The sequence below is a fragment of the Nycticebus coucang genome, chromosome 1, assembly GCF_027406575.1.
Source record: "Nycticebus coucang isolate mNycCou1 chromosome 1, mNycCou1.pri, whole genome shotgun sequence".
NCBI lineage: Eukaryota > Metazoa > Chordata > Mammalia > Primates > Lorisidae > Nycticebus > Nycticebus coucang.
In genome coordinates, this window is record NC_069780.1 from 133,529,098 (window position 1) to 133,555,724 (window position 26,627).

Sequence of the window (26,627 nt, forward strand, 5' to 3'; positions counted from 1 at the left end):
AATTTAAATGCACACTTGCAATGGCCATTGGTTTTTGGCTGCCCAGTCTTTTCTCCCTCTTCCCCTTATTTAGTCCTCCCACTCGGAATTCAAAAGTAGTCTGGTTGAGATGATAAATCTGAACTCTTGAGCCCTGTGAGTACAAGAAAGATCATTTTTAATGTACAGATAACACCGGCCTGCCATCAATGTCATGGAGTTGGAGAATATGAAAAATGGTCATTTGTCTCCTAGCATGAATTATAGATTAACACTCCAGCCAGATTTCACAAGCTTTCAGGCCTTGGGCCTAAGGTAATCCAGACAAAAAATGTCACTACTTAACACTTCCTGGTATTAACTTCCTTTTCATAATTTACTGAAAACTAGAAAAGGTAGTCTATGACAAAATGTATACAATTAGTTAATTGTACAAAACATTAATTTAGCAAGATGGTATTGGTTTCAGTCACAGAAGTGAACATTCAACATACTTTTCACTGCAACTTCCATGAAAAGCTCAGATAAATAACTCTGGCTGAAAAGTTACAACAAAAGCAACAACAGTGTACAACAGAAAAGGTATATATTCTACAATCGTACGGCAGACACAATCACTAAGAGGCTCTCCAGGCTGCCACAGCTTTACTGGAATGTTTCTCCAGAGTCCATCTTCTACGTGAGACATCAGATTTCTAAGACCAACACTTGAAGCAGTAGATGTAACACAAAATAGGGAGTTCTTTATTATTTATATAAAACTTGTACATTTAAAAAAATTGAGATTCAACAACTGTGCTGACCCCTGAGGAAGCTAAGAGCTTTTATGGGTCCATCAAAGAGCCCTGTGTGGTATTTCAGCCACCAACCTCCTGGCCACAGGAACAAGGCACACAGCCCCACGGCCATTCACGTGGCTCCTTCACTGGCTCTGCAAGCTGACTTTCCCTTTCATTAGGCTCGGCAAGCAAGCCAGGCTTTCCTGGATAGCATTAAAGAGCAGTATCTTCTCTGGCCCAAGCTAGAGGTTTATCAGTATACAAGTTGATTTTTCTTTATTTCCTGAACATTTTCAATAATCTAGCATAAGAAGCTTTATTACAACATATACAGATTTGATACAGTTGTTTACCAAAAAAAACTAGTTTTTTTTTTCAGCTAAATAAATTAAAACATCATTAAAAAATTAAAGTTGGCTAAGAGAAATGGTATTTTTCTGTCAAAACTGTGTCTCAACACTGAGTTCTGAGAGAGGTCATAGACTTGCTTGTATTTGAGAGTCACCCTCACCTAAGCAATAGACAAGAGCCCAAAACTCTGTGTTTCTTCAAACCTAACAATAAAACATGCTGAAAGATGTGGTACAGCCAGTCTAGTCAAACATTTAGACTTGGGCAAGGGTTTTTCTTTTTTTCTTTTGAGATGGGCTAGAGTGCAGGGGCACATTCATAGCTCACAGCAACCTCAAAGTCCTGGGCTCAAGTGATCCTCCTGCCTCAGCCTCCCAAGTAGCTGGGACTATAGGTGTGCACCACAATGCCTAATTTTTCTGTTTTTTGCTCAGGCTCAGACTGGCTTGAGCTCCTGGCCTCAAGTGATCCTCCCACCTCAACCTCCCCAAGTGCTAGGATTACAGGTGTGAGCCACCGCATATGGCTACGATTTCCTTTCTCGATGAAGAACTATTAAACACTGCTTAGTACATTATTCTGTAGTTTGGAAATCATTCTTCCTTTGAAGAAAGCAGGTCCTCTTCTGAAGAATGTTGGTTACCCCCCAAATCAAAACAGACCAGCACCAAATGAAGTATTAATTTACAAAAAATAGGCCTAGCTCTTATTTCTTAAAGTTCAACAACCCAGACTTAATAAATTAACTATAAAATCAGGAATTTTATCAGCTACAGTATAATTTAAAAATCTATTTCAACTGGCAGGGGTGGGGGAGGAGAACAATCTTACATTGATCACCATGAACTTCATAAATATCTCAAAAGAAAACACTTTTTCCAGCTTGTATTTGCTTTCAGAAGCAGTCTGTAGATTACCATTGATGTTGAAATCTTTCCAAAGAGCACTGTGTATAAAGTACTAAACTGTTTTCAGATCTGAGGAATCTGCATGGAAAACCTCAAACCTCTCTGAAAGAGCCAAAAACCAAGCAGTCGTCACACTGATCATGTCTATTCATCCTCAACAGGACACTGCATTGAGCTTTTTAATTCACAGATTTTATGTTAGTCCTTTAGAACACAATGCCCATGTTTCAGTTCAGAATTGTCAGGCTGCTCAAACTGTCTTCTTGGTGCAAGTTCCTTGGAGGTCTTGTAGATTTATCTTTGACCTATGGCAGAAAAAGACAAAGTAGCAATACACAAAATAATCAGGAAAACAGAATTCTAATCTAGGATTACTATATCTGACTAATAACTTTTTTTTGCAGTTTTTGGCCAGGGCTGGGTTTGAACCCACCACCTCCAGTATATGGGGCCAGCACCCTACTCCTTTGAGCCACAGGCACCGCCCTGACTAATAACTTTTTATATTGTATATGTTTTTAAGTCTAGGGAAAATACATGTTAAATATATCTTTAAGTCTTACCTGTTGTGAATCATGTGACTTTTGACTAGATGTCCTGCTGCCAACGCTGCCATCAGTGACAATTCTCCAGCCAACACTGTACCACACACAATTCGGGCAAGTTGCCGAGCATTTTCCCCAGGATTGTCTTTGCATGCTCCTTGAACACCTAGCATCTATAGCCAGAGAGAAACATGGTAATATTCACCCCTAATAATAACTTAATACTAAATCACCTAAAATCAGGACAATGACAATAGCATGAGACTAGGATTCAATTCCACTGGAAGTACTAACTTTCTAAGATTTGACAGCCAGGACTGACAAGGCATACACCACAGCTGACATCACAACCACAGCCTGACTGCCTGGCAGTGTCTTCACTCAGAGTATATGAACATTCATTTGCTTTCTTAATCTCCTTTCTTAATGTATTAAGCATAATGCCTGAACATGCTTATCTGGACACACTGGATTAGCCTGGTAGAAACAAAAGAGCAAAAAGACCCAGCTAAAATACAGAAGTGAGTGATATGTGGCGCCAGGTAGAAGGAAGAGAAAATCCCACGGAGTCAGAACTCGGTTCAAGGTCACTGGAGTCCACTCCGCATGTGTCATACCTGCAAACAGGCTTGCTGAGGTAGTAGGTTGGTCCCACCACCCACAGTTCCTATTTCTATAGAGGGCATGGTACAACTGATATATAAATCTTCATTTGTGGGACCAGTTGCTTCCATCAGAGTAATGCAGTTTGAACTACCAACATTCTGTGCTGCATCCTAAAAAAAAAAAAAAAAAAAAGAAAGAAAAAATATACACCATACTTCCTTCCCTGAGAACAACGTAACAGAAGAGAAGTGGAAGCTGGAGCACCCACCTGTCCACAGGCAATGTAGATAGCAGTGACAATGTTGGCCGCATGGGCATTGTAGCCGCCGATGCTCCCGGCCATGGCAGAGCCCACCAGATTTTTATTAACGTTTACCTCAATCATAGCTTCTGTAGTAGTCTTTAATATCTGGAAAACAGAGTTGTGTATGTTTTACCTCTTTGCCTACAAGGTTCAGGAGAATGCTACCCAGATCTATCATTCTGTAACCCCAGAAAACAAGAGTTGAGATGTAGCCCTGTCCTTAATAAAAAGAGTATCAGTAAAGTTTATACCTGTGAATGCCACACACAGACAGATGGGCAAGGTGAAAACATAACCCCCATATTTAATGGAAAACATAACCCCCATATTTGACTTAATTTAAATGTTAATATGGCTTTCCTCAATTCTTTTCATTCAATTAGAATTATAAAATGAAAAGACAAAATATTTATCAGATCACTCACTTCTCTGACAACCTTGGCTGGAATGACAGCTTCACAAACAACAGACTTTCCTCTTCCTTCAATCCAATTTATAGCAGCGGGTTTCTTGTCAGTACAATAGTTACCACTAACTGCTAGAATCTGCATTTCAGGGAAATACTCATGAAGTTTTGAAAGGGCTTTCTCTGTACCCTATTAAAACAACAACAAAAACAACCACATACACATTAAAATGCACCAAGTACTCATCCTTATAAATCAGAGGGGTTTATTTGTATCTACAATATATTTCCAAATATGACTACACCTCAAAGAAACTGAGCAAAAAAAAGCAGGTTTTATTAACCATCACAATGACTGATTTCTTAGGTGATACATTTCTAACGTACTTCTTTCTAGGTATGAAAACCAAGTTCTTTGTAGTCATCCTTGAACAGGAGTAGATAAAACTATAAGAATGAGGATTAAAAAAGGGAATGTTAAAAATAAGTCTTTTTTAACTTGGGCCCAGCAGAGTGATCTCCACAAAGAAGGGTGCTGAGCAGAAGGGCTATTCTGCCATCACCAAGGTGGTGACCCAAGAATACACCATCAACACTCAGAAGCGCATCTCTGGAGTGGGCTCCAAGACGCATGCCCCTCGGACACTCGAGTAGATGGGAAACTTGCCATGAAGGAGATGAGAACTCCAAATGTGCACACTGATGTCAACCAGGCTCAAACAAAGCCATCTAGGCCAAAAGGAAGAAGGAATGTCCCATACTGTATCCATGTACAGTTGTCCAGAAAATGTAAGGATGAAGTTTCACTAAAGAGGCTCTACACCAGTTGTTCTCAACCTTCCTAACAGAACCCACGGGTTGAGAACCGCTGCTCTGTACTTTTGTTATCTATGTACCTGTTACCACTTTCAAAACTCTATAGTCAAGATGAATAAGAACTAACTGCTGATTGTCAGGTACATTAAATAGTTTTATAAAACAACCAAAAAATCTATATATATATAAGAAATAGTCATATTTATATGTCACTGGGGAGTGAATAACTCAATACACAATCAACATATAACAAACTCCCTCTTCTAGTTATCAAACTGTTACCTACAGGCCCAAGTTACAAAGTCCATACAGAGAAGTAGGTCATTAAAAGTCAATCTTGTTAATGGAAAGTCGTTTTTATACGTTTTGAAGTATAAAATAAGCCCTTCCAATGACGTCCAATTAAATGCAATTAGCTTAATTAACAACTGATACCTCAAAAACCCAAAACATATTTACTGTTGATTAAAATTATTTCTTAATTGTGGTAAAATACTCGTAACAAAATTTACCATTTTAACCACTGTTATGTGTTCAGTGGTAAGTACATTCACACTGCTATGCAACAAATCTCTAGAACTCTTTTCATCTAATATTATAAAACTAAAACTCTGTACTTGTTAGATAACAACTCCCCTTAAGCCCTAATAATTACCATTTTCCTTTCCGTTTTTATGAATTTGACTACTCTCAGTATCTCACGCAAGTACAATACTTGTAATTTTTTGACTGATCTATTTCACTTAGCACAATGTTCTCAAGGTTCAGCCATGCTGTATCATGTGTTAAAAACTCCTTCCTTTTTTAGTCCCAGCTACTCGGGAGGCTGAGGCAAGAGAATCGCTTAAGCCCAGGAGTTGGAGGTTGCTGTGAGCTGTGTGAGGCCACGGCACTCTACCGAGGGCCATAAAGTGAGACTCTGTCTCTACAAAAAAAAAAAAAAAAAAAAACTCCTTCCTTTTTTAAAGCTGAATAATATTCCATTATATGTGTATACATTTTATGTGTTGTTCACTAAGCCATCGATGAACACTTAGATTACATCCACCTCTTGGGTTTTACGAAAAACGCTGCTATGAACATGGGTGTACAAACATCTCTTTGAGGCTCAGTACCTGTAACTCAGTGAGTAGGGCGCTGGCCACATACACTGAAGCTGGTGTGTTCCACCCCAGCGAGGGACTGGGTAGTCCCAGCTACTTGGGAGGCTGAGGCAAAAGAATCACTTAAGCCCAAGAGTTTGAGGTTGCTGTGAGCTATGATGCCACAGCACTCTACCCAGGGTGACACAGTGAGACTCTTTTTCAAAGAGATATATATGGGGGGTTTCAATTTTAGGGAGCTTAAATAAAATGGCTCGATCATATGGTAACTCTATTTTTTACGTTGTTGAGGAACTACCATACTGTTTATTGGCAATTTTTAATACTTACATAGCAGCTTATTGAGTTACAAATTGGGTTTATTAAGCTGTAACCTCATCATAAGTCAAAACTACACTTATTTATTTTGTTAGCTTCAGGGTCTCACTATATTGCTCAGGCCAGTCTAGAACACCTGGACTCAAGGAATCCTCCTACCTCAGTCTACAAGTAGCTGGGACTATAATACACACACCACCACACCTGACAAAACTGCCTTTAACACCCTAGTAAACCCATCATAAAATAAAAAAAATCACAAGTCAGGGTCTCTGTGCATTTACCCATTATCCTCTTTCTTTCTAAATTGTCCTTATAAACAGACAATATAAACCACAAATAAACTGTGAAGTCTCACTAGTTGACCTTAAGAATTTCAGGAGTCCTCAAACTTTTTAAATAGGGGGCCAGTTCACTGTTCCTCAGACTGTTGGAGGGCTGGACTATAGTTAAAAAAAAACAAAACTAAAAAAAAAAAAAAACAAAACTATGAACAAATTCCTATGCACACTGCACATATCTTATTTTGAAGTAAAAAAACAAAACAGGAACAAATACAATCACACCGCCTCATGTGGCCCACGGGCTGTAGTTTGAGGACCCCTGGTTTATGGTATACAGTAGAATAAAATATAAATCATACACAAACTTCTTAGAAAATAATTAAGTAGATTATACATATGAATTATATTTGGCTTCTTAAACACAAATCTTAGAGTTTCTGTAGGAGGTCAGCTTCAAAGTTTACTGGACACAGTTCTGAAGTGTTAACTCCAAGATTCTTCCTAGCCCTTCTGAGGAAACTCAGAATATGTATAATGCCAAATCTAAATTAAATACAGTAGAACCTCTGTAAGTTAACCACCCAAGGGATTGTGATAAATGGCTCAACACAAAGAAGTGGTCAACAAAAGGGACTAGGCCTACTATACTGATAGGTACATGTGGTGCATGTCCAATCCAGGAAAATTAGGTCAATTTGAGGAGGTGTTCAATCTAGGGAGGTTGTTAACTATGAAGGTTCTACTGTATATCAAGTGTAAACAGCATCAATGAACAAAAGCCTAATTTATATAACATGAGTTACATCAATCAATAGTTACCTTCCAATAAAATTATTTTTAATCAATTAACTCTTGAGTGCATAACATATGTATGGGGTACAGTACAGCTAAAAATAGGTAGTTTAAACAGTAATTTTGCTCCCCACTCTGCCACCCTGCACTCGCCAGGGACAACTATTCCTACAAGTTTTATATAAACTTTCAGATATAGGCTATCCCCATACACTCACCTTTGAAATCATGTTCATCCCCATTGCATCTCCTGACCTGGACTGGAAACGGATATAAAGGTTACGCCCAGCTATACTCATATGAAGTTTCTGTAGACGTGCAAATCTGTAAAGAAAAGATGCAAAGATTTTATTTCATTCTTTCTAAGACTGGTCTTAAAATGTAATTTTATGCGTAAGAGAAACCTCATAGAGATTACTCATTTCTTCTTTTAACTAAAAATGTATTGGGGACACTATTTCAATGGTTTCATTCTTAGATGCTACAAGAAAGGGCTTTTTATTTCCTAATAAACTTTAAAAGTTCACATCAAAACAAACATAACAGCTTACTCTATTGGTGTTATGATTTGTAATGATGATGCTTTTTTGGAAATTTGCCTTTCTCCAAAGTAAATCTTCTATGCTGATACTTCTATCCTGATTAGAAAATCTTTTTTTTTCTAACACAACTCTCCCCTAGGGCAAAGTAATACTCAAATCAAATTTATTTGCTCACACCTTTTTTTTAAATATACCTCTATCGTACAGGCGATTGCACTAATGTACACAGCTATGATTTAACAATAAAAAAATAAATTAATATACCTCTATCAAGGTATTCATTTGAATTAACATTCTTTTTTTCCCTCTTACTCATTGTTGAATGAATAAGATTTAAAGTTGATATTCTGTTTTCTTAAGCAGCAATATGTTAACGATTATGTTTAACAATCACAGAAAACGGTAATGGTTCTGAAATCAACGTAAACACGCATACAAAACCACTCACCTGCTGGTGCTGTCAAATGCCTCCTTTATCACTGTGAACCCTTCCGGTGTTTCAAGCCAGGCTTTCACTTCTGCAGAGTCACAAGCACGCGGAAGACGTACCACAGGGCCACGAGTCATCCCATCCGCAAGGACTCGGCTGCTGGCACCTCCTCCAAGCTACAGAGTATGTTACAGTAATATATTAACCCAGAAAACCTGGGTATCCCAAAGGTATCAGGGGATTATCCCCCAATCCCTTCTTATTGCCTTGTCGAGGGAATATTTTGAAATAGGCAAATATATAAGTGCCAACTTACACCGATTGCTCTGCAGCCTCTATTAGTGCTGGCCACTAGACAACCTTCTGTTGTTGCCATTGGCACCTGAAATTCTTTACCATCCAAGCACAGAGGTCCTGCCACTCCAACAGGGATAGGCATATATCCAATAACATTCTCACAACAAGCTCCCATCACCTAAAACATAAAGACAGGCACCAAGTGAAAATCTATGTTGTAAACACACAGCAACTCATCTCAGCTCTTCTCATTAATCACTATCTTTAAACTTAATCCTTGGCTCGGCACCCGTAGCACAGTGGTTACAGCACCAGCCACATACACCAAGGCTGGTGGGTTCGAGCCCAGCTGGGGCCAGCTAAACGACAATGACAACTGCAACAGAAAATGGCCGGGCCTTGTGGCGGGTGCCTGTAGTCCCAGCTACTTGGGAGGCTGAGGCAAGAGAATCACGTAAGCCCAGGAGTTGGAGGTTGCTGTGAGCTGTGTTGCTACGGCACTCTACCGAGGGCAACATAAGTGAAGACTGTCTCAAAAAAAAAAACCTAATCCTTTAGTATATATACTTGTCAACAAAATTTTAAATCTACTATTTAAAAGTATTTAAAATACTGAAAGCTTTGAGTAATGACTATAAATACAAGGAAAATATTTGCATTTTAATACCTATATCATAAGCACAATATAAAATTACAGTTAAGATGATTTAAAAGAGACATTTTATAAAGGTATGTACATACAAAAAATTAGCCAGGAAAAAAACAAAAAAGACGAAAAAACTATACAGCTAAGCTCTCTAATCAAGAAAGTAACATACCAGGGAGTAATTATAGTCCCTATAAGGTAGGTACTGAAGAGAAGAAGGTTCTGAAAGCTTTCTGGAAAGTAACTGTCGGCGAATTGATACACCTCGTTCATGGGTTTCCATCAGGGTTTCCAATTTGTAAGCTGGGATGTGCTTAGCATTGACTAACTGGATGATCTCAGCATCACTAAGAAATTTTGCACCTTTCTAAAGAAATGGGAAAAAAAATGAAACAAGGGTCAAAGAGATGGCAGAAGACTTGAAGAACTGTACTTCATATTATTTATAAGAAATAAACCATTTAATACAAATACTAAATCAAAATGTAAATCTTATTAAATTACTATAGTTTTTAAATACAATATACTCCTGCAAAATAAAAAATAACAAGTAAAAATAATACAAATACCATATCACTATAGAGTTTATAATACAAAGACAGACTTATATTAATACACAGTACAAAGAAAAATAAATGTGATTCTGCAAGGTTCAAGTGTTTGTTAAATGTAACAGCTATTGTTTGAATGCTAGTAAATTTTTACAAATGTTTAAATTTTTCAAAACAGCAATATGTTCACATGGTTAAGAAATTAAAAGATATAGGGCGGCGCCTGTGGCTCAAAGGAATAGGGCACCAGCCCCATATGCCAGAGGTGGCGGGTTCAAACCCAGCCCTGGCCAAAAAAAAGAAATTAAAGGATATAAAAGGATATATAAGTTTTCCTCCTAACCCTATCTACGATCTGCCAAGATCTTTGCTATCTATACTCAAATAGATAAGCAAGTAATCACTGTTTTCCTTTATTGTGTTTTCTTCCAGAGATTTTTTCATGCATGACTATATATACATAAGTATGGATCCATATAAGTGGTGGGGCCACCGGTATGTATATTTGTAATTTTACAAACTTACAAATGTTAATTTTAATGAATATTACACCAAATTGCGTTCTCACCACAATGCAAGAAAATGTTTTTCCCTACAACCTTGAAGGAGTATATTATTAAACTTTTGGATTATTGTCAATCTAATGAAAAAAATTTTTCAAGTATAATTTTAATTTGCATTTCTAAGAATAACATGGAGCATCTTTTCACATTTTGAAAAGTCCACATGTGGGCAGCGCCCATAGCTCAGTAGGTAGGGCACGGGCCACATATACTCAGTCTGGTGGGTTCGAACCCAGCCCGGGCCTACTAAACATCAATGACAACTGCAACAAAAAAATAGCCAGGCGTTGTGGTGGGTACCGGTAGTCTCAGCTACTTGGAAGGCTGAGGCAAGAGAATAGCTTAAGCCGTAGAGTCTGAGGTTGCTGTGAGCTGTGATGCAATGGCTCTACGGAGGGTGACATAGTGAGACTCTATCTCAAAAAAAAAAAAAAAAAGCCCATAGGTGCTTTTATCCCTCAAAATAGACTTATTACATTGTTAAGTCTCATCAGTTTGTAGGAGCTTTTTATCTATTAGGGAGATTAACCCTTTAGTCTTAGATGTAAGTTGTCAATATTTTCTACTTGTTTATTAGTTGTTTCTTGACTCTACCTATGGTGGCAAAACACTTACACACAGTCACCCCCTTCCAAAAAAATGGCACCTTGATGGGTTAATAATCACAAGTAATTCCCTTTTGTGAATACTACCGATGGGTTTAATTAACTCAAGGATCTTCTTTGCAAACACTAATTTTAGCTTCATTTTTCCAAGAAATATTAAGATAAGCATTTGCTGGATAGGTGTATTGCCAATGCAAATTCATCCACTCTTAAAAGTCACTGAGAACATAAGAAATCCAAAGTCCTCTCAAGACATGGACTCAACCTTCTACATCATGTAATCATGCGATACAAGCAACAGGGTGTAACAGCCATTGAAAAAAATGCAGTCTCTACTACTCAGATGTAGAGGGAACTTCAGAAGAAAAATGTTACTTGTGTTTGGAAGTACTAAAGTAGGTTTCATAGAGACACCGGCATTTGCACTAAACACGAACATCTGGCTGGGCATAGTGGCTCACACCTGTAATCTTAGCACTCTGGGAGGCCAAAGAAGGAGGATCACTTGAGGCTAAGAATTTGAGACCAGTTTGAGCAAGAGCAAAACCCTATCTCTACAAAAAATAAAAAAATTAGCTGGGTATTGTGGTGCACACCTAGGATCCCAGCTACTCGGGAGGCTAAGATAAGGTGATCACTTGAACCAAGAATTTGAAGGTACAGGAGTTCTGATGACGCCACTGCACTCTAGACTGGACAACAAAGGAAGGTTTATCTCCGGAAAAAAAAAAAAAAAAAAGATATGAACACCTGAAAAGAGGAAGGGACGTCAGGGGACAAGAACGACAGGAACCCAGACTTGGGAACGACGTTCAAACAACAGTGACTGACTAGGCTCAGCTCAAAAATGTACAATTACCACCCTGGGCAACATACTAAGACTCTGTCCCTAAAAAACTAAAAAATTAGCCAGGCACAATGGTGTGCCTGGTAGTCCCACCCAGCTACTCAGGAGGCTGAGGCAGGAGGATCGTTGGAACCCAGGAATTCAAGGTTACAGCAAGCTCTGACTGCACCACTGCAGCCTGGGAGACAGAGACACTGTCTCACAAAAAATAATAATTAAAAACTTGGAAAATAAACTAATTAAATAAAACTGTATGATGAAAGAATACAGATGAAACATTCAAGCATGCAGCATTTTGCTGAACCAAAATAATTTTCATATTGAATGCAAAAAAATTCTATTGATAACCTAACAGACTACTTTTATCTTAAAAGTTCAAAGTTCCAAACTTCAGATAGTTTTGTTTGTTTGTTTGTTTAGATTTTATTTTATTTATTTATTTTGTGTGTGTGTGTGTGTGTGTGTGTGTGTGTGGTTTTTGGCGGGGGCTGGGTTTGAACCTGCCACCTCCGGCATATGGGTCTGGTGCCCTTCCCCTTTTAGCCACAGGCGCCGCCCAACTTCAGATAGTTTTATAAACTCCTCAGCTCAAGCGATACTCCTGCCTCAGCCTCCCCAGTAGCTGGGACTACAGGCACCTGCCACAATGCCCAGACAATTTTTCTATTTTTTGTAGAGCCAGGGTCTCACTCTTGCTCTGGCTGGTCTTGAACTCCTGACCTCAAGTGATCCTCCTGCCTCACCACCTAAAGCGCTAGGATTATAGCTGTGAGCCACGACTCCTGGTCCCTTTCTTCTATCTTTGAATCTCATCTGTGGCAAACCCCTTCTAGCCCCCAGTACACATGAGAGAATACAGTAGTTGCTTATCTCTACAATAATGAGTAATAAACTAGAAAGAGTTTTGACCCTAGAATCAGAAAATCTTGGGCGGCCCCGTGGCTCAAAGGAGTAGGGCACCCGCCCCATATGCCGGAGGTGGTGGGTTCAAACCCAGCCCCGGCCAAAAACTGCATAAAAAAAAAAAAAAAGAAAGAAAATCTTGGACCCTGCTCTCAGCCTTTCCTATGTGTACTACTTTGAGAAATGAAACTTCTTAGAGCTTCAGCTTTCTCATCTGAAAAATGAAGAAGATAATTCTACCTCCCTCTCAAAATTACAGAGAATAAAGAAGATAGTATCTGTACACCATGACTCTTCAGATACTAGTTTTTCCTTTTTTTTTTCTTAGAGACAGAGTTTCACTTCATCACCCTTGGTAGAGTGCCGTGGCGTCACAGCTCACAGCAACCTCCAACTCCTGGGCTTAGGCAATTCTCTTGCCTCAGCCTCCCAAGTAGCTGGGACCACAGGCACCCGCCACAATGCCTGGCTATTTTTTGTTTCAGTTTGGCCGGGGCTGGGCTCGAACTTGCCACCCTTGGCATATGGGGCCGGTGTCCCACTCACTGAGCCACAGGCACCACCCAGTTTTTCCTTCCTTTAAACGTTTAGCTCCTTTTTAAAGAAAAATTCAAGTTTGAGTTTATATTATTGCCCTTACCTCTGGATTCCCAAGTATCTGTATACATTCATCATTAGGTCGAGGCTCCTTGGGAAGTTCAGTTTCAGGTTCCTGTATTGCCAGCTCTGAAGAAGCATCTGGTAAGGCAGCATTACCAATTGCAAATATAGCTCTATTTGAGTTGTCATTTTCAGCCACTAACGGTTTTATAACCTCAGCTGTTCAAGAGACCAAAAGAAATCTCACAACACCGCACATCATTTTTAAAACAGACTCAACTTTTTAACAAATCAGCAATGGAAGAATTGCAAATGAAAAGAATAAAAAATTACCTTTTTTTCCTTGGTTTGCCCCTGTCTCTTCTGCTGACTGGCATTTCTGGTTATTTCTAACCAACACAGGTTCACGTCTACAGCAATTATCTGGGACTATCTTTTGGGTCACTACAGGAGATGTGATAGGGTTTTTTAATGAAAGTGTAGATTCTGTCTCCGCTTGTTCAAAAAAAATGTACTTGACAGCCAGCAGGAGAGCTAAACTTAGGGTAATAACCTGTTCGATATCCATGCTGATCATTCTAAATAAAAGAAAGCAAATTAAAATGTTATTTTATTAGGAAATATAGAAGGCACAACCTAAACTTATAATAGCATGGAGAACTACAATTAACATGCAACAGGGAAGATGTGAGTTAACTTACTTAGACAGATAAAATTGCCAGAGGGAAACACTTGGTTCAATTCTCTTGGACACATTTTCATCCAGTCCTAAGGAAACCTTAGGATTTTCTGCTGTACTGTTTTGAGGAGAAGGATCGGCTATCCAGCGACTGTGAGCATGAACAAGAACCAAGCCTAGTGACTGAAAAACAATTTTCAAAATTATGTATCCTTTGCAGATCAGTGAAAGCTACATTTTTTCATCCCTAGCAACTGGACAACCAGACACTATCTCCCATGGCCTCCCCTTACCATGAAAAGAAAGCCCAAGCTTGCTATGTAACTAATTATGTGACCCCACTGAACTATGAAAACATCCCAGAAGTTTCCAAGAAGAGGTACAAAGTGGAGGAAAGTGAAAAATCTCGTTAGGGGAGAGAGACTAACAAAGACCGGAAACCTCAAAGAAATGAGGAACAAGTTAAGAATAAAAGGAAGAAGCAGATAGAATATCATTGAGAGAACCAAAAATTATAGAAATAAAATAGGAAGGACGAAGGAAATTTCAAGAGAAAATGAGAATGGAACTGAGGATACTGAAGGGCAAAGAAAACTATGTCATTACCATAATCATCTTGACCCTCTGTGTTACAGGATTTGGTTTATTTTCTTCTTCTTCTAAAACTCGGGCAAAATGGCTGAGCTGCCAAATTGGACGACCTTCGCGGCTTTCCCGAGAAAGCTACAAAGTAAGTCAATGTTACTTTAAAAGATATTATGTTTGGGTGAACTGATGTAAAAGAAATATTACTTTTCTACTAATGCCATATGTAAAAACTGCTCTTACCTCTAATACCAAGGACACGCAAGCTGGGAAGAAAGTCATGAACACGAAGTAGTTGGCAAGAACTGACATGCAGCCAAAGCAGCACATAATTTCAAGCTGACGCACCCCTGGTTAGAGAAAAATTAAATTTATAACTAGTAAAGTGTGTACATTTTGATGCTGCACATCTCACAAGGACTCTTCATACAGGTAGACAAGTACATAAGAATATTAGTAAATTAAGCTCTTTGCCATTTACTTGAAATATAATTAGCAACTCAGAGGTGATGCCAAGCCTTAGAGAACAGCAGGAGTAACTACTGACCGCTCAGTCCTCAAGAGCAGAGATCCTATCCTCTCCCACATTCTCAGTATCACAATGCCAGGCAGAGTGGTAGCATTTAAAACACACCGAATAAAAAAATGTGTTCCTAATCCCCTTTTATTAAATGGTATAGTACCTTATTTTGAGATAAGGAATATAAGACAGGCTAGTCTAATGGAGCAAAACCCTCCAGTTTTACTCTTGATCTAATCCCACTTGTTACCCAAAAAGCAATTCCCCTGTGAACCAAGGACTTTATAAAAGTAGGACGTACTGCCAGCTATTTCATTTCTGATTACGGGATAATCACTATTGTGTATCACCAAACTCTAATTTCAATACAACCTCTATACTACTTAGGAAAGTTCTTATACTTCTAGGTTTTTCATTGATCTGTTTGAACAATGATATAGTTCAAAACGACAACTCAAGATTAAAAATTAATAAACATCCCACTATGCTTAAGATATCATTTCATTATCTCAAATAAAAGGTAAGAGAATTATAGTCTAGAAAAAATCTCAAATTCGCCTGTAGTCCCAGCTACTCGGGAGGCTGAGGCAAGAGAATCGCTTAAGCCCAGGAGCTGCAGGTTGCTGTGAGCTGTGTGATGCCACGGCACTCTACCAAGGGCTATAAAGTGAGACTCTGTCTCTACAAAAAAAAAAAAAAAAAATCTCAAATTACCAACTCCTATTCCCTCACTTTATAAATAAACCTGAGAATACATGCATAAAACATGTGTCGCATATTACTCTAACATAAAAATGCTTTGTAAAAGATATTAAAAAATGATTTCTTTTCCTATATAAACTAACTAGAATAACTAACACTCAGAGTTATATTTTATTTTCTAAATTTTAAGATATCATTTGACTGAAAAAATAAAACAAAAGTATACACTGGATTTTTTTAATTCCATACCAATTACTCTCAAATGTGGAAATTCAAGAGACTACAAAATTGCAATAAGAAAAGCACATAATCTATATTTTAAATAGTAGTTAAATACAATCTTTGCAAACTTGATACCACTGAAGCCATACTTTACCAATGCTCTCAGTCTACCTGCTATTGCCACAGGCTTTCCTGACATTCTTCCTTACTCTGTCCCAAAACAAGTCTCTGCACAGAGACAGAACTGTTCCATATACTTCTAAGAAGCTAAGAATTATCTTCTTTTTGTACTGACTTTTTGAATTAATTACTTCCTAATTAATATGTGTGAAATCTGTCCTTTTCTGCCCTATGCCAAATCCCTAAAAGTCTGTCATTGGGTTTTCCACCTACAAATCTAGTCACTTTCTTTGCCTACTTCTCTGATCAAATCATTACAAAACTGACCACCCTACTGCTGTTTACATTGGTTTCATGGCCCAGCTCTACTTTTTGGCTAATCTTCTTTATCTTCTTATACACTGTTTTGCTTGAGTTAAATCACATACATATGTTTTCACCGGATCAACATTTTTCTTGAATGTAGTGGTGGCTACAAGACTATTTCTAGTACAGGCCAAGCATGGTGGCTCATGTCTATAACCCCAGCACTTTAGGAGGCCAAGGAAAGAGGATCAGTTGAGGTCAGAAGCTGGAGACCAGACTGAGAAACAAGTCAGACCCTACCTCTACAAAAAACACAAAAATTAGTCTGGGCACCTATAGCTCAGAGGCTAGGCCGCCAGCCACATACACCAGAGCTAACGGGTTCAAATACAGTCTGGGCCCGCCAAACAACAATGACAACTACAACCAAAAAATAGCCAAGCGTAGTGGCAGGTGCCTGTAGTCCCAGCTACTTGGGAGGCTGAGGCGAGAGAATTGCTTGAGCCCAAGAGTTTGAGGTTGCTGTGAGCTGTGACGTCACAGGGTGACAGCTTGAGACTCTGTCTCAAAAAAAAAAAAAAGTTACCTGGAGTGGTGGTATGCACTTATAGTTCCAACTACTTGGTAAAGGGCAGGAGGATTGCTGGAGCCCATGAGTTTGAGGTTACAGTGAGCTATGATTGATGCCACTACACTCTAGCCTAGGCAACAGAGTGAAACTCTTTCAAAATAAATCCATCAGTAGAACACAAAGAACCAAGTCACCAATTTAGTCTGGACAAGACCAGGAGCTGGAAGATGCTACTGGAATACAATCTTGGTTAACAATCAAACATATAAGGAAGTGGAACACAGAAAGAGAAAGTAATAGCAGTGAAAAAGAAGTCAGTAACCTACCAAGTGTTCACCAAAGCAAACAGACAGAAGGTCAAATATACCCACACACTAATATAATTTTAAAATTTTAAGTCAGAATTTAAAAATAAATAATGCAAATCCAAGATGTTCTTTTTCCTTTTTAGAGACACATTTATTTTAAAATATATTAAAATTGTTCACAAACCTGACATGGTACCAACTCCAATCACAAGACATTCAACAAGAGCATCAAGGGTGAACGTGGGACCTAAAATTGCCATTCCACGGGCAATATTTTCTCTTACTTCATCCTAAAACACAGGCCAAACATAACAATGAAGGTAAGGTACCAAATAACTTTTAAAATAGTTAGTTGCAGGGTTTATACTAAACTCTCATTTACTATTCAGAGAATAATAAAATATACAACAAGGTAAACCGGTGTTCAAGATACAAAAGTATAGTGATATGTAGAGGATTATAAAAGGGCACATATAGTGGTCCTACTTCTTTTTCCATTGAATGAGCTATTTCTTGAGAATGTTCCTTTCAGGTGGTGCATTAGTCCTGTCATTTAAATCCCACATAATTTAATCCTATTAACATTTTATATTTTGCCTACCACTGATAGCAGCTTAGTTGGAAATATATATATATTTTTTTTTTGAGACAGAGTCTCACTATGTCACCCTTGGTAGAGTGCCATGGCGTCATAGCTCACAGCAATCTCAAACTCTTGGGCTTTAAGTGATCCTCTTGCCTCAGACTCCCAAGTAGCTGGGACTAAAGGCACCCACCACAACGCCTGGCTATTAGTTGGAAATTTTTATCAAATACATAATCAAGGCAGAAATACAGCAAAAAATTTATACACGAGATACTGTGACACAAGATGGTTAAAAATATTAGGTTCTTAAACATGACAAATGAATATCAATATGAAACTACAGATGGTCAATAATGCTAGTGTTAATTCAAGGCGTTTAAAAATAAAATACTCTGGGGCTCTCTTCCATTAGATCCTTTCTTGATTTCTGATGTGTTTCAATAGGTACTCATATTTACCCAAGTCATAGTACCATAATTCCTGATAACCTTCAAAAAAAGAAAATGAGGACAAATTCAAAACTCCAATAGCTATGGTATTATACTTGAATTGTTCAATAAATGCAGCTGTTCCTGGGGGCACTTACAAAGACCAATATTTGGATTTGAGATTTAAAACAAAAATTGTATACAATATCTGAATTTGGACTACAGAGAAACTCTATTAATCCTTCCCATTAACGTGAAGAAACTGACAAAAGGAATGCTATTCACGTTCCTATCTTATGAATAATACTTACCTGTGAGTTAGAACTGAGGGCAAACTTTGCTAATGCACTTGCTCTGGAAAGGTCAATCAGAAGTAGGAAAAAGGGCAAAGCTTCACTGGAAAAAAAACAAAACGATTGAGCACATTTAGTAGGAAAAAATATGATTTAAAAAATCCTTTTAAAACAAAATTTATTCCCCCATATATTTTATGATCCAGTATTATGGATACCTTTTTGTAGACTACAAGGTGTAGTCTGTACTTCTTTGACATCCTCAAAACTAAACATATTAATTACTCAAAGTATTTGTTAAAAATATTTTTATTTTTATTTATTTATCTTTTTAGAGACTTTGTCATCCTTGGTAGAGTGCTGTGTTATCACAGCTCACAGCAATCTCCAGCTCTTGGGCTTAGGTGATTCTCTTGCCTCAGCCTCCCAAGTAGCTGGGGCTACAGGCATCCACCACAACTCCCGGCTATATTTTGTTGCAGTTTGGCCAGGGCCAGGTTTGAACCCACCGCCTTCAGTATATGGAGCCGGCGCCCTACTCACTGAGCCACAGGCACTGCCCAAAAATATTATTAATTTTAATGTAGGTCAGGTGCAGCAGCCTGTAATCCTACCCCTCTGGGAGGCAGAGGAGGGACTGTTTAAGGTCAGGAGTTCAAAAACAGCCTGATCAAGAGTGAGACCCCCATTTCTACTAAAAAGAGAAAAATTAACTGGGTATTTTGTCAGGCACCTATAGTCCTAGCTACTTGGGAGGCTGAGGCAGGGGGATCGCTTGAGCCGAAGAGTTTAAGGTTGCAGTGAGCTAAGATGATATACCACTGCACTTTACTCGGAGTGACAGAGCAAGACTATGTCTCCAAAAAGAAAAGTGAATATATGTACACTCAAACACCTTTTGATAATTTTATAGAAAATATCACCCTTAATAAAAAATGTCTCTGTGAAATATATTAAAAAATGTTTTTATTAAGAAAACATTTGGAAAGATAAACTAAACAAACTTTCTGGAGAGTAAATTGGCAGTAAGAGTATTAAAGAGCTTTAAAAAAGCAAAGTGTTAAGAAAACGAAACCACTGCCCTTCTCCTAGAAAAGTATCCTAAGAAAATAATTATGAACAAAAATTTAGCTACAAAAATATGCATCACAGTATTGTTATTAATGGAGAAATTAACTAACCCAACAATTTAACATTACAGTATTATTAAACTACAAAATATTCAGACAGAATACATAAAACCATTGTCAACAATTCAGTTTAACACTAGGGACATACAAAGATGTTGATAAAACTATTGTTAGGCACAAAGAAATCACAAAAAAGGATATTCGGTAAGATCTCAGAAAGTTTCCTTAAGTATAAAAAAGTAGGAAGATCTATACCAGTATGTCAAGTGATTAAAATTAGCTAACAGTCAGATTATATGAAAAATGTCCCTTTATTTTCTAAATTTTTGAAATTTTGTATATTAGTAATACTTTTATAGGATGGAAAGAAAAGCTCTAAAAAGATATTTTGAAAGAAAGCATAGTTAGGTTTTAAATACTTACTTCAAGCCTGTCAATTCTTTGTCTAAGAAGTGAATGACAACAGTACTGAATACAAAGCTTGAGAAAATCGTGAAGAGACCAGCAATACCTAAGATGACAAAATCAGAATTGAAAAATCGTTATCCTTTATTACACAGCTAATATTTAGCCTCTCATAATATTCTGAGATAAAGAATATCATTGTTTCCAGATTATTAAATGTCAATAACAAGAAAAGGAAACTATTAAATGCACGAAGCATACTGCCAGCAATATACATTATTTCCAAACGTGATTTGAACAAATAGGTTTCTCTCCACAGTAAACCAAAAATCTTATGGCACACAAAGAAGTTAAATATATAAAAGTATTACCCAAAATATATTTTGATCCAAGTTGACGTAGATTCTGAAACTGGAAGTAAATATATAGGATTGCTATGCATCGTGTTATTGTCAGAATTATAATGTCACTGCTCAAAACATCCTATAGGGAGATAGAAAAGAAAACTCCAATAGCTTTGAATTTTAAAACAAGCAATCAAAAATAAGAATTTTTATTTTGTATATCATTAGTTTATACAGTGTCAAGAGAATATAAACGTAGGCAAACTAGACGTACAATAAAAATATCAAACATACAAATAAAAAATTAAATCCAATTTTTTTAAAAGCCACGTTAAGCCAATATATCATCACAAGCATTTTTGACTATTAGTCCCTTATAAAAGCTGTAGTTCTCAATTGCACCCATTTGTATAGAAAAGGCAAAAGAAAGTATTTCCAATATGTTTACATATCATATAAGTAAAGGAAAATTTAAGATAAGTTCATGAATAAAGATTTTACTCATAACCTTTTTGTAATTATAATGTCTCTATAAGGACCATATAAGGTGTGCTTAGAAACTAAAAATTTAATGTACTTTAGTCAACAAAAAAATAAATATCACTAACCTCTTCAAACTTGGGACACTCATAATTCCAACCACAGATCTTATCGTTACCAGTGAACATGTTCATGGACATCATACAGATGGTCAGGGTCACTGTCCCCACTATGACTTCCCACGGATGGGAGGCCACAAAGAGGCCATGCATTCGGAAAAGTCTTGACAACATTGCAGTTACAGAATCCTTGGATCCTGGAAAGAATGTTAAGTGTGAAAACTTAGTGTATGACTCAATGTATTTTTAGGAAAAGATTTTATAGAAAAGTGTGCTGTAAACCCTGTTTTATACGCAGTTTCCTATACATAGGACTGTTAGATAGTGTTCCTTATAATTCTGGAAAATACTAAGTTTTCTTTTTCTGGTAGAGACAGGGTCTTGCTCTTGCTCAGGCTGGTCATGAATTCCCGACCTCAAGCAATCTTCCTGCCTTGGCCTTCATAGTGCTAGGACTCCAGGCATGAAACACACCAGGCCCAGCCAGAATCTATTTATTAAGGGTTCTCCTGTAAATCATGTTGGTTGATAATGAAGGGAAGGACTAACTGCATTTTTTCATTCTGTTAAACCTATGACTTAACATTACTAGCAAACTCATGTTTAATAAACTTTCCTCATGTTACTGCCATCAGAGAAAAATCTTTTCTGATAGATGTTTCTACGTTAATAAAAAGGGATAAGAATTTTGCTGCAATGGCTGCTTTTCTTCTAGCACAATCATCAACAATAGGGCTAGGAGACCAATGGAAAAGCGTTAGATGTGAAAAGCTCCCAACTTTTACAGCTAATTAAAAGCCAGAACAGTAGTAGAAAAAAAGGATGATGGCTGAAGCATGTCTATAGCATTCAAAGAATTCCCAACAGAATATATAGAAGATTCTGATTTAGTGACTACCATGACTAAATTTCCTATTTGCTGTTTAAATATTATAATAATAATTTGATATTCTAATTTTGAAAAATCTTATATAATCTTTGGCCTCTACAAAGGAACTTGCAAATCTTACTTTTTACACTAAAATTAATGCCTATCATAAAGCATATTATAATAACCCATAAAAATTAATTAAAATTAAGATGTAAAAAGCCCACTGATTGCAACTTTAGCAAAAATTCAAATGAATCTCATATTTAGTAGTAATTAAGAAAAGTGAATCATCTATTGAAGATGGAAAATAAAAAGGCAATCAAGTAAAATAAAGGATTAATCTATCTAAAAGGTTAAAGAAAAATAGCTTTTAGGAGCCAAAGCAGCTATCAACTGTCACTTCCCACCCCATCATTTCACATTCTCTGCATTTCAACCATACAAGGCCATTAGCTTCATCACTGGTTTCAAACTGTAGGTCACAACCCTTCACGGGATTAATCAGGTCATGAAATCAATTTTGTGGGTAAGAACAAACATCTTTTAATAAAATAAAATAGAAAATAATATAAAATATACCTTTGATAAGTTTGATAAGATGCAGTATGGGTAAGTGGCATTTCTTGAAACTTTAAGTTACATGAATGTGTGTGTGTGTTTTAGCTTCCAATATGACATGTATTTCTTACTGCAGGTCACAATTTTAAAAGGCTAGCAGTTACTAAGGGATATCAACATAGCATGCATCTGCCTGTGATTATTCATGCTTTTTCAACCTTCCATCCTGAGTCTTATTCATCATTTTACCCTCTAGCACCTTACACTCATGTATAACATTGCTCAACATAAACCAGCTGACCTAAAAACAAATTCTTAAATTATAGCACCATGCATTTTATTGACACATTTTGAAACAGACCTAAGATGACTTTTTTACATTTATATGTACCTACATATAGATGTAATCCATGCCCTCCAGTTCAAGCCCAAATGCAGAGCTTTTAAGAAACACGTTAATGGAGAAAGGAGAGAAACATTATACACACAGCTTGAGTATCCTTAGCCTGCAATGCTTGACACCAAAAGTGTTTCAGATTTAGGATCTTTTTTTCTTTCAAGCTATTTGCATTACATTTACTGGTTCAGTATCCCTAATACAAAAATCCAAAATGCAAAATGCTCCAATGAGCATTTCCTTTGAGCATTTCAGATTTTGGAACATTTTGGAGCATTCATAGAAAATGAACAACAAAAAAATGCTTTCTATTAAATTATCAGAGACTTAGACTTAAAAGTCCTAATGCCATGACCCTTAATACAGTTCCTTATTGTTGTGGCGACCCCCAACCATAAAATGATTTTCGTTGCTACAGCAGCATTAGAAAGCATGAGAACCACTAACTTAAAGTACTGGAGAACTTTAATTTTTTTTCTTGAATGTTGCAAAGATGAGTTTACACCTAGGATATAATGTCTCTGAACTGGCAATATCACCATGTAATCTTTTGAAGGAAAACCTGTCTAGTGTATAATTAGGGATTAATCATGCTAAACCAATTAGTGAACAAATATGGGGTTCCTTCCTGGTTGTAGCTCAAACTTTAATTTAGCTAAATTAATTTTTTAATTTCAATTTTTTTATAATTTATAATTTCTATTCTCTTTATAAAATTAGAGAGAAAAGGGATGAATTAACATGTGATCCCCTCAGCTTAGATTTGAATCCTACCCAATTATAATCAAAAACTCATTAAAAGGCTAGATTTTTCATCCTATAAATTCTTATATTTATAACAAAATTCTACCAACCGGTCTTAAGACTCAATTAGCACCAATATTCCAAAAAGTAAATTAATTACACATTTGAAAATGAGGTCAAAATTATTTCTAATCCCCACTGCCACCTCAAAACCCCTCAACATAGATTATTCCCTATAAGTAAATAATATTCAACACTATTAAAAAGTTAATTCATGGGCAGCACCTGTGGCTCAAAGGAGTAGGGTGCCGGCCCCATATACCAGAGGTGGCAGGTTCAAACCCGGCCCGTCCAAAAACTGCAAAAAAAAAAAGTTAATTCATCCCTTTTGTAATTTTATAAAGAAAATAGGAATTAAGAATTATAAAAAAAATTAAGTTAAAAATAAATTAATTCAGCCAAATTAAAGTATGAGCTGTAACCAGGAAGGAACCCCAAATCTGTTCACTAATTGGTGTAGCATGATTAATTCCTAATTATACACTACACACGTTTCCCTCATAAGATTTCAATCCTGAGACATTATATCCTAGGTGTAAAGTCATTTTTGCAAAATTCAAGAAAAAAATTACACAAGATCCCCTCAACCACCCCAAACACAGAGAACCACACCTATTTGGAAATACAAACCAAGCAATCTTATGAGGGTGTGTCAAAAGTAACCATAATTATAAATAACCTCATTTCTCACAAGCACCCTCCCCATTGCCTTGTGATGATGCAAAGCATTTACATGCCATAGAATCCACCTCCGGCAGTTTCAAGTGTCACTAGCAAGCTACAGGATAGCTCTTGCAAATTCAATTGACAGTATTTATGCCATGCTACAATAAAAATAAATTTTACTTACAGAAAACAAGGTAAACAGGCAATGCATGCCTTGCTTATTCAGACTAAAGTTTGCCACAAACATTTCAGATTCTTTAAAAGAATGGATAATTTAAATTCACCAGCATTCTTAAACTCTAATCCAATCTGCCACAGAAACCACCTACTGTGGCCAACTACAGACAAGGATGTTTTAGCATCCCTGCTCCCTGCTCTGATTATTTCCTGTCATTTAGCATTCCTCCTGTGTTACACAATCCAGTATTTCATTATATACTATCTTGCACTGCTCTCAAATTAATCAATGGGTACATTTTATTTCATTGAAGGCAAGAACCGAGTCTTATATTGCAATTATTTTTAACAAGATCTAGCATTCTGCTACTCAACCCAGTATTCTGGGGAGAGGGGAAGGGGGGACCTCGCATGGAAATCAGGAATCCTGGGTTCTATAACCAATTCTCCTACATGCTACCTGTTTCCAAGTCTCTTCCATTCACTCATGAAGCTAGAGATACGAAGTTCTCTGGCAAAGACAATCAAGTGGAACCATACATAACTGATAATTTTGTAGGTAAAAAAGTCTGATTTTACTGTAGTCCTAGCTACTCGGGAGGCTGAGGCAAGAGAATTGCTTAAGCCCAGGAGTTGGAGGTTGCTGTGAGCTGTGTGAGGCCACGGCACTCTACCAAGGGCCATAAAGTGAGACTCTGTCTCTACAAAAAAAAAAAAAAAAAAAAATCTGATTTTAAATATTGGCAATTTCAAGAGTCAACCTAAGTAGATATTAATGCATAAAGTGGCCACCCATAGTCTAGAAACTAGAACATAAAAGAGTAAGAGTGTGCACACACAAACGCATACTAACACACATTCTTTATCTTGAAATGGTTATGCCATGGATCAATTTTCATGTTAATGCTGTAATCTGTGCAGTGTTTTTATCCTTCATGTTACAAATTCCCATTTGTCCTTATTGCCAAATTTATCGTAAGTTCTCAAAAGATACTACAAAAAAGAAGGCCTGCCAAATCCAGTCTATTTCCATAGTACACTTCAGGCTCTTGCTAGATCACAGTATTTAAATCACAAAATGCCTTTTATTGCACGAAGAGGAAGAGAAATTCACTAGTAAACAAACAGAAGAATACATTCTTTACCTTGTGAGATGCTGAAATCATGCACAATTACTTAGTAAGGCCCAGAAACAAATGTTTCTATGACTTGGCTGGTGCAAGTCTAAAAAGGCATATTCTCCTATTTCAAATGACCACATCAAACCACTCCGACCGCAGAAATTAACCGTTCTGTATTTGAACCTCCAAGGAACGTTTTTCCTCGCCCAAACTAAAGGACATCAGCACCTACGTGACTACTACTCTTACAAAAGAAAGAAAAGAAAGATCCTCTGAGTCCTTGTGTGAGTCTCCGCATTGAGCTCCGCATCCTCGCAGCCCATCCTCATGGAACTAAAGGGTGACATCACCGATCTTCGGTACTTTCAGCAGCATTTAGCGATCTTTCCAGGCACTTAAATGAAAGGTGATGACGAACAGCAGCGCCTGTGTGTGAACGCCACACAGACGCTTCTCCGGGCTGCTCAGAGAGCTGGCGACCCCAGCATTTCTCGAATCAGGGGTCTCGGAAGACACCCTGCTGGATGCCCTTCCCACCCGACGACCGCGACCGCGCAGTCAGCACTGCCTACCTCGAACAGGACCAGCCAAAGCGGCTACGCCCCGAGGGCCCACGAATGGTGGCCACAGGCACGAAGATGACCGACCACCGCCAGCCCCCCAGGCCCAGCCTGGTCCCCGGGCTGCCCCGGCCGCGCAGGGCTGCCGATCGGCCTGCCAGGCCTCAAGGACGTTTCCTCTAGGTCCCTGAGGGACTGGGCCGCCACACTGGCAAAGCGCAAGTGCAGCCCCTGCCAGGTCCGCAGAAGCCGCAGGTAGCCACTAGCCAGGGCCAGGCGGAGGCGGAGGACTGGCCCCAACACACACAAATCCCACTCCCACCCACCGCCGCCCCGCTCCCAGCTGCCCCGGACCCCTTCGGTGACCACCGCCCTCACCTCCGGATCTCATTAGAGGGCACCCAACCTGAGCGTCGGCTCTACGCCTGTCTCCAGTCAACGGGGAGCGGAAGGAACCCTCGCCTTACGCACGCCCGGAGCTGGGCCAGCCAGCGACCAAT

At 37.9% G+C, this 26,627-nt stretch overlaps 1 protein-coding gene across 2 annotated transcripts; it reads right to left on the reverse strand.

Moving 5' to 3' along the window:
• Nucleotides 1-331: 331 nt before the first annotated feature.
• HMGCR (3-hydroxy-3-methylglutaryl-CoA reductase) lies at nt 332-26,627 on the reverse strand. 2 transcript variants are annotated; one of them, XM_053588519.1, is made up of 20 exons: nt 26,506-26,627; nt 20,983-21,170; nt 20,402-20,513; nt 20,049-20,136; nt 18,514-18,598; nt 17,373-17,478; nt 14,683-14,789; nt 14,461-14,577; nt 13,877-14,037; nt 13,509-13,753; nt 13,216-13,394; nt 9,279-9,473; nt 8,480-8,638; nt 8,182-8,339; nt 7,410-7,515; nt 3,898-4,068; nt 3,437-3,577; nt 3,180-3,338; nt 2,581-2,735; nt 332-2,322 (listed from the first exon to the last, which is right to left on the reverse strand). In XM_053588519.1, exons 1-20 carry the CDS (start codon nt 26,516-26,518, stop codon nt 2,268-2,270), a joined length of 2,700 nt encoding a protein of 899 aa, XP_053444494.1. In that variant the 5' UTR covers nt 26,519-26,627; the 3' UTR covers nt 332-2,267. The 2 variants fall into 2 exon arrangements, with proteins under 2 accessions (XP_053444494.1, XP_053444499.1); XM_053588524.1 differs by having other exon boundaries at nt 26,534-26,552.